Raw genomic sequence first — 19,143 nt, 5'->3', positions numbered from 1 at the left:
GGAATCATAAGCAACCCATGGTGAGGGTTATTGAATATATGTTTCAAATATGATTTGGCCTATTTTGTTGATCCACTCAACCTTGACTTTCCAATTTTCATGCTATTGATTGGAAGCTTACGATCATTAACTTGGACAGTCCATTCATTCAATACGACCAAGGGCAGGCCATTATATAGAAATTACACCAATTAGGATGATCCTAAACCTTTAAATGTTGGCTATTTTATTCTAGGAGTCCATTTTACAAGTCATAGATCGGATGATTAACATCATGTAACCAAAGTGCTTCTTTGGAATCATAAGCAATCCATAGAGTGGCCTATTGAATAGATGCTTCTAGATGATAATTTTACCTATTTTTGTTCCTCTATTCTATCTTGACCAGTGCTTTAAATAGTGAATAACATGTAGCATAGCGCTCACTCGCTTGAAGCGTGAGGCAAAAGCTACATGCTACTTCTAGGTTTTTAAAAGGTTGCGCTTGGTTGCACCAAATATCATGAAATATCATGATATCTGGTGCAACCAAATACAACCTAAAATAACAGGAAAAACAGGGCAAAGATTAATTATAAAGAAAAAGAAAGAGATAACTGATTTAATACTATGACTTTTATTATTTTACTAAAATTGATGAAAAGATTAACTATTTTTTATTGAAAAGTAGACAAATGCAACAAATCATTGAAAGCATTAATTAATTTTTTGCTTTAGTAAAAAATAACTTGCAGTGTAAGCTGTACAGCATGTAGTATATGTAAATTAGCATGTAGTATAGGCCATATGTGACTTAAGCTACTTTCATGAGCTACGTAGCGTTAAGGCTAAGCTACACTACGTAGCGTAAGCTACATGCTACATAGCGTAAGCTATTTAAAACATTGATCTTAACTATCCATTTTGATGCTATTGATCGGAATGTTAGTATCATTGGATAGTTATGTTCTTTTTTTCTTTTTGCACCATGGCCCACCAGTTGTGTCTAGAATGAGTGGACAGTCCAGATTGATGATAGGATGTTCCCTGTATCAGTTAAAAGCTTTGAAGAGGTTGCTGACATTCGCGTGAAGGGATGGGCACATTAGCATTCCACTATAAAAATTATAGTGCAAAAAAGTTTACTTAAACATATTTAGAAACACCCTTCACGTTGTTTGGCAACAAAAAAAAGTAACTTCTTTCCAATGTGAAATGTACAAAATAACTTTGGAGCTCCATAGTAAAAAAAATTCCAAATTCTTCTGAAAGTCGAGCTCTTTGCCTAGTTTAGCTTTTGAAAACAATTGAAAAGTATCACTTATTCCCTCCCTTTGTTCAACCTGAACACCAGTTTGTAAATGCTTTAGATGTATATACGGTTCTAAAGGAAGAAACATGCTGGCAGGATTGGGAAATGGCATACTATAAAGAACGTATGTTTTACATTAACAAACCACCTGTGCCTAAAATCACATATTATCTTAGTGCAGCTCAGGGATAGATTCTTTAAAGACCCCCAAAGAATCACCTATTTCTTCAGTTCAGCTCAACCCAGCCACCAGCTTAAATGCTTTAGATGTAGATAAGGAAGAAAGGTGATAGGATTTTGAAATGAGACAATCAATAATCTATGTTTTACATTAGAGAGAGAGAGAGAGAGAGAGAGAGAGAGAGAGAGAGAGAGAGATAATGATGATAGATTTACATAATAGCTCTACCAATGGGTTAAACCTAGAGAATCCATCGTTGCATTCAAATGAGAAATGTGGCACGGTAGTCTACAATCAGGACCATTCATCGGGCAGGTCCTACTGTGGATCGACCCAAGAATCTCGCTGTCACAAGCATCTAATCAGGATCAACAAACTGACAGTTGGAAAGAACACAGGAAATGAACACAAAAAATGCCCCAAAAATTGGGCAGGTAGGATCATCAGAACCACATGATTTACGACAGTGATCCATCTTCATCCACGAATGTACTCACTGGACGGTCTGAATCATGGACTCAGTTTATATGACCAATTCATCTAATCCATTTATGCTGCATTTGGAAGTTCTGATATTTCGAAGCATTAAATATTCTTTCCGCCGTGAATCAATATCAAGAACATTTCAGATCCGACCTGAAACATTCCCAATACCAACTCAGCGAGTGGAAGGCTGAAAAACAGAAGCCCGTATGATGCAGTTCCCATCATTTCCTGGGCTTACAGGAACTTGAAGCCGAAACAGATTGTTATTATCTCTTCCCACCAAAATCTCAATCAAGGGTACATCCAAACACGCCCTTAAAACCAGAATTCAATATCGAAATCCGAAGAACCGATCGAAATTCAGAAAAGAACCCTAGGGATCAACAGAATTAACGGAAATGCCATCGGTTACAGCGAAAGAGAGAATCAGATGAGGGGAAAAAGAGAGTGGGAAGATGAGATCCGTACCTTCTGCGACTTTGAGCCAAGAAGCCATTTCATCTGATTCGTTGCAGTTTTAAGAGCGGAAGTTGCTTTTGTCATTGAGATTTATAGAGAGTGATGCTTTCAACATACGTTAGTTGGGGAGGGAAATTTCTGAAATGCCCTTTTACTGTGAAACGGCTACGGTCGAGGTAATGGGATGTTGGCGCATGTGCAATGCGTGTGAGTCAATCTGGACCGTACAAATTTGTTATGGATGGATTACAGCCCAGAACACATGATGATGGAATGATCGTTTCCGTTCAGGTAGTCGGAATCGGATGGATGGTTGAAAGGGAGGAATTGCAAGGGTGGTTTCTTGCATTGGAAAGGCACCATGGTTTTGGTGATATGAGCCGTTGATATGGTGACCACACCTCAAAATGCTTTTAGATGTTTTAGCCATAATTTCACGTGATTTCAGATGGTGTTGGCCACCTGAGTTCTGGATATGACAGATTTTTTGGATTTCCCATTGCCTAGAGGGACACCAAATGCGTAGTGTTATGTCCACACGCATCCCGGTGGGGTAGTCCGGCGTGAGTTTGTTTTAGGGTACGTTTGGTAAAGAATTTAAAAAAATTAATTAATTAATTAATTTAAGCACCGGATCTATTATGTACTGAATTTTAAGCTACGATCAGGGCTGAAATGCTTGTTTTAAACTATGAAATTTAGTACTAAATCTAAATATAATTGGATAAATTTACCAAATTGCTTTTAAGTTGGCCCATGTCCTTACATGATTTGAAAACGCGATTAGATGAGATGGATTTCTCATAAACATTACTGTGGGACTCACCTAGTTAGCGTCCTTCTAAAGCCGGAGTGGATTAAGTGTTACCATGATAACATCATACTATGGGGCCTACCTTGAGGTACGTCTTGTATATCCATATGATCATTTTAGGATGTCATCATGAAATAAAGATGATCTTTACACCATAGGGATTGAATTTTCATAGTTTAAAATTTCCTGGCTGCAACAAAAGTTTTTGAGAGCCCCGCAGTCGCAACAATACCCACTATCTTGTAACTTGGGTAACACCTAATGCAAGGAGAGAGTGGGGCTCCACGTCATGTTTGTGAGAAATCCACCTCATTCATGCACTTTTCCAAATCATTTTAAGACATAGGACCAAAATGAGGTAGATCCAAAACTCAAGTGAGCCGAATGATAGGAAATAGTGAAGATTAAAAGTACAATATTGAAATATTTGTAGGGCCACATAAGTTTTAGATCAGGCTAATAATTTTGAGATTTTAATTCATTCAAGTAGAAATGACCTTATAAACAGTATGGATGGCACAAAAACATCGAGGTGGACCCCAAGGAGATTCCAACTGTAGGTATTATTTCCTGTCATGCGGCTCAGCTGAGTTTTGGATATTTTTGTCTCATATCCTAAAATGATATAGAAATATGGATGGATGGGGTGGATTTCTCACAAACATCACATTAGGCCCCACCTAACTTTCCATCACAGGAACGGCAAAGGCTTTGGAAAGAAATCCATGTGCAAAGCAAAATTAGATTGCCTACCCGTGTACTTGAGTCCATACCATTCATACATTTTGTCATATTATTTTAGGTCATGAGCCCAAAAATGTGGCAGACCTAGAGCTAAAGTGGACCACACCATAGAAACTAATGTAGATTGAACGCCTACAATTGAAAACTTCTCAAGGGCCACAAAAGTTTTGGATCAAGGTGATATTTGTGTTTCCCTTCATCCAGGTCTACATGACCTTATGAATAGGTTGGATGACAAGAAAATATCATGGTGGGCCCTAGGAAGTTTTTAACAATGAGCATCATTGTCCCCACAACTTTTCATGGTGCGGTCCACTTGAACTTTGGGTTTGCCTTATTTTTTGGCTCATGCCCTAAAATGATGTGGCAAAATGGATGGACGTGGTGGATATAACACATACATCATGATGATCCCAAAGAACTTTGCCATGTCCACATAACAACTACACAATTAGTCTGAAAAGCTTTCACTGAAAGTTACTTCAAAAAGGGTAAAGTTGTCACATAGAAAAAATGTTTTAACTTAAAATCACTTACCGCATTTCATCAAAATCACTTGCTACTTTCGGCGCATATACCACCCTTAAATTAATTTCCATTAATGACTTTTTTTTAAATGTGTTAAATAAACACCCAAAATAGCATATTAAGTGACTAAAATTTAATTTTAAGATTTTATAAATTATAGATGATCTTTACTTAATAGGTAAACCTTATTGATAATTCTTTAGTCTTAGGAATCTAATTGGAATATGCTAAATAAGGTTAGAAAAGGTTCAAAACTACTGTGAAAACATACGCTCAAAACAACAAACTTCGAGTGGTGTTTGATCCCATCGAGCAAACCTCGAGGGGCCTTTGATGGCATCGAAGGGAAGTCAAATATGTTAAGCAAGAAATTCACATTTTATCTAATTTTTTTTATGACATCTAAGTCTCATTCGATGGCATCAAAACTTACTTCGATAGCATCGGAGATCACTTGATGACATTAAAAAGAAAGTTAGATATGTCTAGCAAGAATTGATCATTTAATTTGATTTTCTCGATGGCATCGAAGTCTTCTTTGATGGCTTTGAAGACTACTTGATAACATTGAAAGGTAACTCAAATGTGTTCAGTAAGAAATATATCATATTATCTTATTTTCTCGATGGCATCGAGGTACCTTTGAAAAGGGCGAGCTCCAAGTCCTAAAGGGGGAGGGTGAATAGGACTACTCCAAATAAAAAATAAAATGCGGAAAGATAACACAAATAGCAGCAATATAAAGCAACCTCAAAGGCACAAGTATTGAGAGGTTGATACAAATGTTGTTCTAAGGATAACCTTACACAAAAAACCAATGGCTTATTGTAAGACAACCTGATTTTTAGAACGTTTGTGAGTATCAAAAACTCAAACTGAAACAGAAGCAAAAAGAAATAAACCTAGCTATTACAACATTCACTACAAAAGCATAAAATAGATTGCAGCATTCACACACATTAACAAATATAATCATCCAACACAACTCCAAGAATTATAGTGGTTCGTGTGTGTACACCAACTGTTCGAAAACAACCACACAACTACTCCACGCCCAATATCCACACCCACGGGATATTGGCTTTCACTTAGAAAGAAAGTTTTTTAAGGTTCACCTTAAAACCTTTACAATTATTTTTCAATGGGCTATCACAATTAAAAACCCTACATTGAGATTTTCCTAGCTGATCTGAGTCAAAACCACAAATAGAGATTTTCCTGGCTGAATCTCACAAACCAAAAATTCAAAAAATAAAATCAATACTTATATGAAGAAAGATCTCCGATGTAACCGGTAGAACTGCTTCTCTGTAAATGCTAATGTTTAATGTTTAATCTCACAGAAGAAGGGGTTCTAGGTCTAAATGTATTTTAAATTAAATTCAACCTTAGACTACTTGGATTCAATTTCTTGGATCTCACAAAGGGTTAAATCAAATTCCCTTTATAAATCAAATAGAATGGAATCAAGAGATCAAGAAATTAAATAAACTAAAAGGCTATTAAAATAAACTTTAAATACCTCACAATAGTGGAGACTTATCTCTCAGAGTGGCGGCTTGAATTGGATTGGAATGAATGAAAAATTCTGAGAAATGTCTACTATTTATAAGCTGCAAATCGGTTTACTTGACTGGTCCTGGGTTCGGCTCGACTAGTTCTAACCAAACGAATTTTCAAATTTTCTGGCGCGATCGGATAAAACATACCCTCAATTGGTTGAGTGGCTTGCTCGACTGGTCAAGTGGCCAGCTCGACTCGTCGAGTGAATAAAAATCGCATTGCTAGAGTTCGAGTCGAGTCATACTCGACTGGTCGAACGAGTCTCCACGACCGGTCAAACAGGGTACTCGACTGATCGAAGACCTAACAGAAAATTCTGAAAATTTGAATTTAAATCTAGACTGGTCGAGAAAAAACCTTGGACTGGTCGAACCAGTGCCTGGACTAGTCGAACTAAGACTATGACTAGTCGAAGTAAAGCCTAAATTAAGTATAATGACCCGACTTAAATATGCAATGCTAATGATCTAATCCTAAGGTCTTTCTAGGGTCATGTATAGCTTAAATGTAAGTACTGAAATTGAACCATCGGTCGTTTCGGTAGATAGGACACTTTGAAGTATATAAAACTTGACCTTGAATTCTTGAACTTGTCTCGAACTTGTGTCTTAAGACTTGAGCAAATGTACTTGAACTTGTTCTTGTGACTTGAGCTTGAAGTAGTGTACTTGAGCTTTAACATAAGCTTGAAGATTGAAAAAATAATGCACTTAAACTTGAGTACCTCAACTTGATGAACTTCAATTTATTGTTGTAGTTGAACATGCATACTTGTAGCATATATAACGTTGATGTAGATAACACCCTGCTCTTCTTCAAATAAAGACAAACTTCCCATCAATTTGAACTTGAAAGTTAACTTTCCATCTATCAAAACAAGTCAACCATGCTGAAGTGTTTTGGCACAACAAAAATTGACAACTCAGGGTGCTAGATTTGCAACATAGGACTTACAACCCTCCGATGGTGTCAAAGGTAACTTTGATGAGATAGATAGAGTCGTTATCTGTCCATTTTCTGACCGTTGGAACTCGAACTTTTTATAAAGATATTCAGTTCTTGGGCATTTGGATGGATTTATGGTGTAGTAGAAGCTTAGATAATTCCATGACCACATCCTTCATCCCAAGCCTATAAACCAAAGAGTTCTAAGTCATCTTTCTTGATATTAACACTCTAATGGTGATTCTAACCTCCACCTTAAAGATTTGCTTGAACTCCTCCATTTTCTATAGATTAGGCTCAACTTCTATAGGCATACCATTGTCTAAATCCTTTAAAGGACCTATCTAGGTGAATTTCCTAAGAAATACAACTTTTAATTAGTTGTAAGAGATTCAACCAACTTCCTATCACCTTGATCACCTCAAAGGAGCATACATGTAAGGTATTTGACTTAAAGTGGAGCCTTGGTAAAGCATCGACATCATGATTGGAGGAGCAAAATGGAGTTGATTGAAGCACACAATCAAGCTACCCAAGAAAGTGCTACAAAAAGGGCTCAATCCGATAAGTAAGTTATCAAGTGTAAGAGACTGTATACTCTCTTTTCTTATGTAGGATTTAAGATAAGAGTTTGTAAACTCAACTAGGTTCTTGTGTGAGACCTTAGCTCTTGTGTAAGACATTGACTCTTGTGTAAGGTCTAAATTAAGTCTTTGTGTAAGCCACTGGACACGGGTGTATATATGTTAGTCTCCGTGAAAGCCTTCAATAGGAGTAAAAGTAGGTCCTTAGACTAGGACCATGGTTGTTGGTTAGCCTACAAAAAACCAACTAAAGTCTCTTGTGAGAACCTCCGACGGGAGTATACGTTAGTAGGTTCTTATGTAGAATAAAGGTTTGTGGCAAACCTATAAAAAACCATATAAAGTCTCTTACGGGAGCCTTTCCTTGTGTAATATTGTAAATGTTAAAGGTTAACCTGATTTAAAACCTCCTATAGTGAAATCAGGTACACTCATTGGTTGAATACGTTCGCCGGGAGTGGAGTAAGGAAATCAAGCCACTATACATGATTGTGTTTGGGATTGTTATTTGTGTACTTGTTTAATTATACTTATGTTATTGAATATGTAATTATATATATGCATGATTAGATGAATGCTAGGAGTTGATATGTAGTACATCCCATACATACATTACACTATCATGTTTATAGACTAGTATCTTAATTGGTATATCATTTGTAGTCTATGTGATTGGATCCTTTATTGGCTTGGGAGCTTCAGAATTAATTGCATTGCTTGGCTTAATTCACATATTAGCTTAAGTAGAAAATTGGGATTTTAAAAGATAAAAATTTTATGTGGTCCTAATAAACCCCTCCCTATGACAGCCCTTCATTCCTTAGCTTTACCAAGCTTTCGCACGCGAAGTTGTGTTAAGGCAAATTTTCACTTTTTCTGCATGATCTAGACTAGTCTCTGAGAATTAGTCCAGACATGTCCTGATGGAGATGTAAACTGAAAGATTTATCTAAAATCGTTCATAGGTTATAAAGATGTGTTTATGTAATTTTCAGGCGGGTCATCCATCATATGATATAAAATTTGATAGACGGTGGATCTTTTGAATTAGGTCCCGAAACTAAAAACGTACTACTCAATTAGACTAACTAGTCATTATTTGAAATTTTATCGCGATCGGGTCCCTAAAAATAGATTTTCTAAGGTTCAAGTTCTTGTATGTACATATAAACAATGGGAAACTTTGAGAAAATCAATGGTACGTATGTAATCATTGGCATTGGACTCTAGGGTGTAAAAACACTCTTAAGCATATTATAATCGTGATGTAAGATTCATATTTGTTGATGACCGGGTGTAAAGGGCTTAAATTGTATCCATTATATATTCCATAATGATGTAATGGTCTATATCCAAAATTTAATGGTTGGATAACTTATTTTGTCCACGTGGAATATTTTCAATAGTTGGATCGAAGAGTAATTGAGTGTATTATGGTTTAAGAGCAACAAGAGTATACTTGAGTGTAAACTTACGTGCTTGCGTGTGTAGGTATACACCAAAATCTTAGGTCATTATAAATACATACACAAGTTGATCTAATCCAGACATGATAGGTTTCCTAATTAATTATCTTGAATTGATCCTCTAATGTAAATATTTAATGGGTCTAATAATAAGATCCATATTCACGAATACTCTTATTCATGTGTGGAGTAGGCCAAAAGCATTAATTTGTCACTGAGCTCGATGTTAGAAACCTTCTATCCCAACTTGTTATCGGTCCCCCTGACATAAGATGATTACATAAGAATACCACAAGTTCATCTTCAAACTTGCTATGTGTTCATGGAATAATATGGTGTTGAGATTCATAGACACTACCTTAGCTAGTGGTTGATGGTGTGTAAAATTAAGTTTTGAATGACAACAATGGAGACTCTCTTTTAACCCATGTTCATATATACACTTAAAGTAGACCCACATAATAATTATGACATTAATAACAAATATTATTAAAAGTAAAAGGGAAATTTTATAAAATAGTTATAAGATTAGCTTACTTTTCTGGGGCAAAATGTTGGGCTGCTAAGGAATAACATGTCTTAGGATGAGTGTAGCAAAAATAAGAATATTAAGATGGCTGAGTTGCAGAATGAGGAGTGAATGCATTAGGTGGAACTTAGTAGAACCAATAGGTAATAAGACAAGAAAAATAATACTTAAATGCGTATAGTTTGATTATGTGCAATAGAGACGAAGAATGGCCTTGGTAGAAGGAGTGAGTTGGTTTAAGTTAAAGGCTCTAAAAGGACAATGCGAAGGCCCAAAAGGCTATGTATAGATGTAGTAAGAAAAGACTTGATGATATACAACAAAACTAAAGGTCTAGCCCTTATTAAGTATAATGGTTGAACATGATTCATGTAGCTGATGCCAATGAATTGATATAAGCCTTGAATAATAATGATGGATGACATGTTCACATAGAACCCATGGTCATCATCATCAACGGACTACATCAACAATATCAATAGCCAATATCATTATTTCTCAATGGACAAGATTTACATAGACTTTTTAGGACATACAAGACTAACAATCCGATCCACAAGGACAATTGTCAATCTTTTAGTCATATTCATATTATCAAAATCGCTCTGCATGGTAACAAGGTGAATGAGTCAATGGTTTGGATCACCAAACCATAACCCGTATATACAAAATTGGATGTCAAAATTGTCCCATGGGTATGATGGTTGGCCATGCTCCATTTGCAATTAAGAATCCAAATAAATTGGATTTATTGCTAGAACTCAATGAAGGGTAAATTTACACGATTATTTGCCTCTAGTCTGAGTTAGTGTTATGATGGATCTTAACCTAAATTTTGAAAGTTTTTTTTTTCAAGGGGAATATGTATCGGTATTATATATAAGGTGGTCAGGTGTGTGGGCTTCTCTGTGTTGTTGCTTGTGTAAGCATGAGTAGTATAGGGGTTCATTATGATGTTTGTGTTATATACATCATCTGTATGACTTTCGCTAACTCATGCTAGGACATGAGCAAAAAATTAGTCAAATTTAAAACACAAGTGGGCCACACGGTAAGAAACAATAAGAATTGAATGATACCATTAAAACTTCTTTGGAGCCACAAATTTTTTGGAACAAGTTGATATTTGTATTTTTCCTTATCTAGATGGTGTTGGTGATTTCTAAAAGACATGTAAGTATAACTTTAAAAAAATTCCTAAACTTGCACAAACCTGGGTGATCTTACCTTGAACCTTTGTCCCATTAATCGCATGACAATTGCCGATGTCGATTCTCAAATGAATGAGATCACTCTCCTATCTATCCCAACAAAGAGAGAGAATAGATAGCCTATAGGCTCACTATAGGCTGAACATGCGCATATTCTTTTCTCATTTTCTCTTTCTATTCTCATTCCAAACGTCCAAGGATGGTGTCTAAATTCTCTCTTACTTTCTTTCGTTGGGATACAATCTATTTACAAGGAGTTAGCATTTCTAAGGGGTGCAACTGTTATGGTACTCCTTGCCCCTATAGACTTCAATATGCTTAATATTATCAAAAGTATGTAATCATATTTATCCACATACCCAAATTGAGCAAAATCTCTCTGCTACTAGTGATATCCACTCATAATCCCAGGTTGTATTGATAGCTAGATCTCAATATCCTAAGCATAGGATATTCATCAAGTCTAATAAAATCATTTTCAATGTCGAAACAAGAGACCAATGGTTAAAACTATTGATAAAACATTCTAAAACCTCTTAATCATTGTTACCAATTGGAAACTAACTTGATGGATGATCTGATCACTAAGATCTAAATCACTAAAAATCCAAGTGAACTAGTAGATCCCTTGTTGAAGCATGCGAGCTTTAGTTGCATCTCAATCCATGTGCTTAGCCACACTTGTATATTAGTAACTAATAACCTAGTGAGATAACACTATGACCATGAAGTCCCAACATGACTTCATGTTTAAAGATTAATTAAAGCTAGTATATGATTGAGTTAATTTAATTTAGACATAACGAGTTTCTGAGTTCATAATTGATGCAATCCTATAATGCAGGTGTTCAATCAGGCCTAAACACGATAACCCACAAGCATAGTGAACACTCTCTCCCATGTAGTAGAGGGCAAGGCACCAAAACCTGACAATAGAAATTGTCCATCCTAACTCATCGTTGGTTCCCAATTCACAAGACGATTACTAAACATGATCATGGATTGCCCAATCTTATTACATTGGTCATGGACATTTAGGATACATCACATTAGCAAAACAAAGTTAGAAGATTACACTGAAAAGCACTGCAAGGAAGAAAAAAGGAGAGCAGATTGGTGACTGATCCTTCCTTTTGATCTCCTGTTGCTATTAATGTTAGGACCATCGAGTTGGTTTTATATTGATTGAATTCTTCAACTAGTTGTGTTTCTCCAATTGTCCTTATTTTCAATTTATGTTTGTTCCTATCTATTCCTTCCTCACCACCCGTGGAGAATGTACACAACCGAAAGAAAGTGAAGGCGGTCAACATCCTCATTGATTCACTTTGGAACTCTCTCTCTCTCTCCCTCTCCATCTTGATGATTCTATATCACTTTTGCATCAAATCCTTTCTCATTTCGGGTCTCATTCCCACTTATTCATATCACCGAATGAAAGAAGAACATATCACATAATCATAAGCAGTTGAAATTTCTCATTCATGAATTATGTCATGCATGGCATATACCAATCATAAGTAGTCATATGGATCCACGATCACAGTCAGGTGTGAATCACATTATGAATGGTTGGAGTATAAACATTATAGTAGGCCACAATAAGGTTTCAAGAGTGGGTGTTTCCATCCCTGCAGTTTCATGTAATGTGGCTCACTTGATTTATGGATCTATTTAAAATTTGGAATTATGTTCTAACATGAAAATTTGAAACTAATGGACGGAGTGGATATCACATGTACTGAACTGTATAGATGTCAGGATTAAAGCTTTCTGGTGCACTCTCTTTTGAATACCTACTACATGTAAAATGTTATATTTCTTACCAACAGCCCGTCTAGCTCAGTTGGTAGAGCGCAAGGCTCTTAACCTTGTGGTCGTGGGTTCGAGCCCCACGGTGGGCGTTTGTATTTTTTTTTCAATCTTCTCATTTTTTCCAATAATTAATTATTTATTATTATTATTATTTTTTTCCAATATAATTTTTTTCAATCTTTTCATTTTTTCCAATATATATTCTGTGCACGTGACATCCACTCGGGCATATCCAAAACATAAGTGGGCCATGTTAGGGAATGAACGCCCACCGTTTAAATCTTAGTGAGTGTAAAAGCTGTTATACTCCATCTCTCCCGGACGGTGCGACCCTGCACTCAGCGATGGGGTGGTACGCTGACCGTGAGGTCCACCTCGATGCATGCGTTGTATATCCACGCCGTGTCGTGGTCCACCTGAGTTTTGTATATGCTTAGCTTTTGGGCTCACTCAGTAAAATGAGTGCCAAACGGATGGACGGCGTAGATAAACATAGAACCATGCATCGAGGTGGGCCCACGGTCAGGTACCACCCACATCGCTGGTTCCGGGTCGCAGCTAAAGCCAGTCGCTTCAGACATATGTTCCACGCTCGCATATTGGTATGTGTCCTCACACGTGGATGGCCACACCACGAGAAACAACAGTAGGGAATGAACGTCCACCGTTGAAACCTCAGTGGCCCCAAAAGTTGTTATATGCCGTTCATCTCAGACACGCGTTCGATACTCACATATTGGATGTGTGCTCACACGTGGATGGGACCGCTTGTAATGCACGTTCTCCCAAGTGGACAGCACTACATATTTCATGGAAGAATCAGACGGTTAATATGAATGTATGGCTCCGATATTTGGTCCATGCTCCATCCGTCTATGGCCCACAATTTAGATTGTCTGGATTGATGCACGTGTACAACATCTGTCCATCTTCGGCTAGTCATGTACCGGCTTCGGCTTGAAACTAAGCCTGTAGATGTGATTGGGCCTTAATTTCAGGCCCGTTAAAAATAGAGCAGTTCTGGGCGAGTTTTTAAAATTTTCTGTGTTGAGGTCCAATCTAAAATCATTTCCGTGATGCCTTGTTTTGATATGGGCTAAGCCTCACGTCAATGCAGGACTATTACATGCGATGCCTGGACTTGATTTTCAGGTCCATCATGTATGTGTGACTGTTTCCAATTGCATGTTTTCATGCTTCATTTCTCCATTCTCATTCATTTTGAAGGAACTGTTAAACACTCTGCTCTGCAATATGTCAACAGGTGGGATTGGAATTCCATTTGATATCTAGCTCATCTTGCTGTGGCCTAATCTTTGATTCTCAAGACCCAGATATCACTATAGGCATATCTATACATGCAATGTGGCAACTCAAAGCCATACTATTCCATCGGTCAAATAATCAGATTACCAATATTAAGTTACCCAGGTTGCAATGGGTCCATTTGCTGGGTCTTCAGGTGATGGATCTGTTTAGGATATGTTTGGACTGTGCGGATGTCAGCCTGAGCCCAACCAAGTTACTAAACGGGCCAATTACTTTACACCAAACCCAACCCACGAACCGTCACTATTTTGCCAGAGTGGATCCCTAAAATTTATCTAGCCCAGGCCCTGACCCGACCCGACCCGACCTGATAAATGGAAGGGGTGGGTTAGACTGCTCATGACCCAACTCAGGTTTTAGAATGAATATATGCGGCTAAAGGAAAGCCCTTTAAGGCCCAATTTGTGGATAGGCATCGTTTAATGCATCATACATATAAGATATTATTTAGTGCTATTGCTGTCAATTCAATCAAATAAAGTTGGTCACACGTGTGAGCAAGGGCTTAAATTGGTTGTTCGTGTAAGTGTGACATGCGCAGGCAAGCATGTCAGTTAACTTGACTCAAAAGTTTTGATTAAATCGCTGGTGTCCCTCATATTGAGGTGGATAAATTGAAAACTGAAGTAAGATCCATTTATCCTCTCAACCACTAGGTTGCGCTCTGTTTAAGTAATAAGTGAAAGAGTAGGGGTTAGCCTTTTCGAATGAGTTCTTTTTACCTTATAACCATAGATGTCAATCTACAGACTTAAAAGGCTTTTTCTTTTACCAACCTATAGGTTTGTATGTCTCTCAAATAACGGATAGACAAAAAACAGCTAAATGATATCAATTTTATTGATATTTAAATATATGATCCTTTACAATAGACATGGTAATAACCAATCAAAGAAATAAAAAATAAATACCTAATATATTTATTGGAATAGATGATCGAGGCGGGTGGTTAGTAGGATATGACCAAATTAGTTTAATCAACCAAAGTTAAAACTCAATTAATTATAATCCTACAATTTAAGGTTGAGGATATTTAATTCTACTCTTAAGATTGTCGGTAGCATTTCGTACATACACACACGTCACGAGGATTGAAATGCGAAGGCTTGTGAAATTGGAAGACTCCGCAAGACTTGTGATAACCTGAAAACCAATCTACATTTGGTGAGCCATGCAGGTGTGCAAAACGACAGTGATTGCCATTTCAACCATCCTAGGCCTTATTTGATCAGAATATATATGGACCTTGTTGGATGAAGGGCTAGTAATCAACTTCAGTACAAAACTACATTGTGCCAGTCCCAGACTCATATTAAAAACATCTATGGTTGGAAACGAGCCATTCTGGGCTTTGACTGGTCTAATTTTTACGGTCTTAAAAATAGGTATGGGCTGGCCTGTCAGTAATTCGGCCTTCACTTCCAGACGCAAGATGGACCTCCTTCCGGGCTAGTTCTGGTCTTTAAATGAAAACTTTGAAAAGCCCAGGAACAGGCCCTGCCCATTTATAAACGGTGTTTCAAAATCACTCGGGTCCAAGCTCGATCACCACAAACCCGACAAGCTGGCCCCACCCATTGCCAGCCTCAACAAGATGGGACCCATCTATGAAACCATCGACTCAGCTCCGCACGGTCCCATGATGATACCGGCAAGTCCATAGTTTCACCTTTTGGTACAACTGCAGATACTGTATTAGGCTTCTTTTAAGTACATGACAGCTAAAAATCAGTTTTTGACATTTTCCTTTTCCAGCAGGAAATAGACGTGTCAGGACGTTATTTCGTCGTCCACTAGCTACAATACTCTTTTTTATAGGTACTGTTATATCTATTTGGTTAGGTACTGGAGCAACATTACCTATTGATAAATATCTAACTTTTGGTCTTTTTAAAATTGATTTAATAGGGAAACTTGATGTGCGGCTAAGATTTCTCCAACACCAGTGTTAAAATCTTGCTTATGAAACCGTAGTTCAAGAACTTGAAAACTCGACTCGACTCGGTATGTAGCTACCCGGGTCAGGTTGACTCGAAGACTCGGCAGTGATTTTTCTTGACTCAACTTGATATTTAATAATTATGTTAATATTATTTATAAATATTTTAATTTTTAAATACTCATTTATAGATAAAGTCTGAAGAGTAATGATCTAGTGGGCTATTTGTATGAAAACCTTTCCATTTAGCTGCTTGCATTTGAACGTATGGTAAAGCCCACTTCATACCTTTCATTTAAAAAAAATACTCATTTATGATAAAGCCCACTTCATACCTTTCATTTAAAAAAAATGCAAGCCTCCTCGAGCGAGCTGACTTGCTTTGAGCTGCACTGAGTCGAGTTGAGTTAACCGAGTCACTGAGTTGACTTGTTGAGTCATATAAAATCAAGGCCGAGTCACTCTTGCAGCCGAGTCAGGTGACCCACTTGAAATCTATTGAGTCGAGTTGACTCGGCTATGTTTCAAATTGTTTTCTTCCGGCATTGTAAGAGTCGGCCTCAGAAGCTCACTTCTAGAGAAAATAGGGCGAAGCTCTTTCTTCCTTAATGACAGGGTAAAGGATAAAATCATAAATAATAAATAACTAAGAAAATGATAATTAAAAGCCGTCACCCAAACAGTAGTTCCTCATATGTTATTTGATGAACTTATTTTCTTGGCCACATGATTTTCTTAAACAAATGAGTCTTCTAGGCAGTGTATCTTATTAAGAAAGTGAGAGCAATGTGGTTTGGCAATAACTCAAAAGTCGCTTAACATGTTGTGTAAAGTCAGGCAACGGAAGGAAAGTAAGATTCTCCTTCCTAAAGCATCTGATTTTTTCATACAAAAACTATCTCCTTTCATATAAAAATATTTTATCCTTCTCATTGGCTCATTTTTCTAATAAAATGAGGCCACATCTAGCTTATATTAATCAAACAATTAAAGCATGGAGTAGGACTAGCTTTGCCATGTGTCCTTCGAGTAGTCACAAGTTAACCTTGTGGCTTTTCGCCTATGCCTATGGTTTTGAAACCACTGATTTATTGGACCATGACAAGCAGGGCGGTTGTGCAAAAGAACATATTGGTCCAAAGATATTACCATCTTAGATTTTTTTTTTTTTTTTTTTTTTTGTTTGGTTGTTAGCACACTCTACTGCCAGTTCACACTTCAGTGTTAGCCACCCCCCACTAGGGAATCGAAACCATGACCTCAGTGTTGAAAAGAGGTATCTTTCACTCAGTCTACCACTTGAGCCATGGAATAGGGTGTACCATCTTAGATATTTGATCACCGTGGGTTTAGCCCATTAAATGCAAGGTTTAAAATGGGCACATCAAGTACTCATCATTCATCTATCATTCATCCATATGGCCTTGTATTGCCATGTATATCGGCCAATACAGCTGTATGATTATATCAATCATGCATGGATGGCATATATATGTACTGATTTTGGACAATATATAATTCAAAATTTGACGAAATGTGGACCATTTGCTCACGCTTGTCATCATACCAAAAACTAAAAAATACAAGAAAATGTAATTTGAAATATTGATAATTACTTGTATTTTATTGAGTGTGGAATCTTGAATTTATATATGAAGAATGACTTCAATATAAAATGATATAGTAAATAGGAAATTTGACAAAAAATAAAAATATACGAGGAAATGATTTATTTTCCTCATATTTATAGATATGATATCATGATATTCTTCCCAATAATTATAAAATTACTTCTTTAAACCTTCTCTTTTCATATTTATTTTCTACTGGTGTTGTTAAGAATGATTTTCTTTTCTTGTTAACTGAACCATTGAACCTTTTAGTTCCAAGAAAAACTTTGATACACCGGCAAAGTGTGATGGATAATACACTGGCACTTAGAACTCGTTTAGAAATTGCACGTGGCATGCAAATTTACGTGTACCATGAACTGAATTTGACACTTATTTCATTATCTAACTATCGGATTGGGGAACATTTAACCAATGGTCCTGTTTCACCAAACGAGTGGCTACAAATAAGAGCTCAAGGTTATCCAACTAAATATATTTTTGGGTCTGTGACGCAGAAATACTGGTTTCATAATGTAGTCTATTCGACAGTTGACGCATGCCACGAGTATGATTTAATAGTGCCAGCGTATCAAGCCTCATACACTCCTGAGTATCTAATAACTTCCCTTTTCTCCACTGCCTCTCTCAACGCACAACACATGTGAGCTAGCCACGCCAATACCATCCAAGTCATGTGAGTCGACATGTCCAATGGTTGTCGGTAGCATTTCGTACGTGCACACGATATTGCATGCACTTTCCTTGTGGAAGATCTCTGTCTGAAAGCACACGTGCCAACTGTGAATTATTTGCGGCACCGACATGAAATAAACTTAATTACCTGCTCTATATTAATATTACGTAACATGACACGTGGCATACCAGTCCCAAATGGCACCATACCATGATGCCACGTGACAGTAAATCCTTCAATACATGTCATGCTGTAGAAATTCTTATGAAAATCCGTATATCTAAGGACAAAACGGACTACAACTTAATTCTCAAGTAAACAATAAATGAATAAGGTTTATAGACAAGAAAAAAATCAATCAACATACATGTTGTATTATATTAAGAGAGAGAGAGAAGTCTGTCCACATGAACATTCTATTCCTCTCTATACAAGATAAACACCAATCAATACAAACATTATATTATTTGAGAGAGAGAGAGAGAGAGACTTTTCTAGACACCCTACAATAATTGAGCACTAACGAGAACTCCACCCTTCCATCAACTCTTTAATAAGGTCGTTTTCTGCCCTAGCTTTTTTCCATGAGGTCTTAAGTTCATCTGGTTGGATCATAAGTTACGGTCCAACTGGTATATGACATCCAACTTTTTATGTGCATGTGACATCTAATCCGTCCAATAATTTGGATTCTCAATGAAGGTTAACTTATCCAAAAATCAGCCACATCCACTCATTGAGTGGACCAAACTTGTATTTTTCATTTTATCAATGGCTAGATATTGTTTTCTGTGGTGTGGCCTTCTTAATGAGTAGATGTATTTTGTATGGTAATCTTATTGTCAGGCCGACCTACTGGAAAGATTGGATTTTGCATCACTTAAGGTTACTTAGTGGGCCAACCATAACTTGTGGTCCAGCTGGTTGTACTTGGGACCTTCTCTTTTCCCAT

At 37.0% G+C, this 19,143-nt stretch overlaps 1 protein-coding gene and 1 non-coding gene across 2 annotated transcripts in view; one reads left to right on the top strand and one right to left on the bottom strand.

Annotated features, from left to right (window-relative positions):
• LOC131258083 (golgin candidate 1-like) overlaps positions 1-2,579 on the bottom strand; it is a 52,227-nt gene extending 49,648 nt beyond the window's left edge. The window contains exon 1 of the mRNA XM_058259142.1: positions 2,427-2,579. Coding sequence (XP_058115125.1) covers positions 2,427-2,454 — 28 coding nt within the window. The 5' untranslated portion in view covers positions 2,455-2,579. The remainder of the gene's footprint in view (positions 1-2,426) is intronic.
• Positions 2,580-12,632: 10,053 nt separating this feature from the next.
• Positions 12,633-12,705, top strand: TRNAK-CUU (transfer RNA lysine (anticodon CUU)). The gene has a single exon. It is a non-coding gene; the product is annotated as a tRNA-Lys (tRNA).
• The last annotated feature ends 6,438 nt before the right edge of the window (positions 12,706-19,143 follow it).

Source organism: Magnolia sinica, chromosome 1 (assembly GCF_029962835.1).
Source record: "Magnolia sinica isolate HGM2019 chromosome 1, MsV1, whole genome shotgun sequence".
Lineage (NCBI taxonomy): Eukaryota > Viridiplantae > Streptophyta > Magnoliopsida > Magnoliales > Magnoliaceae > Magnolia > Magnolia sinica.
This window is presented reverse-complemented; position numbering and strand designations above follow the sequence as displayed.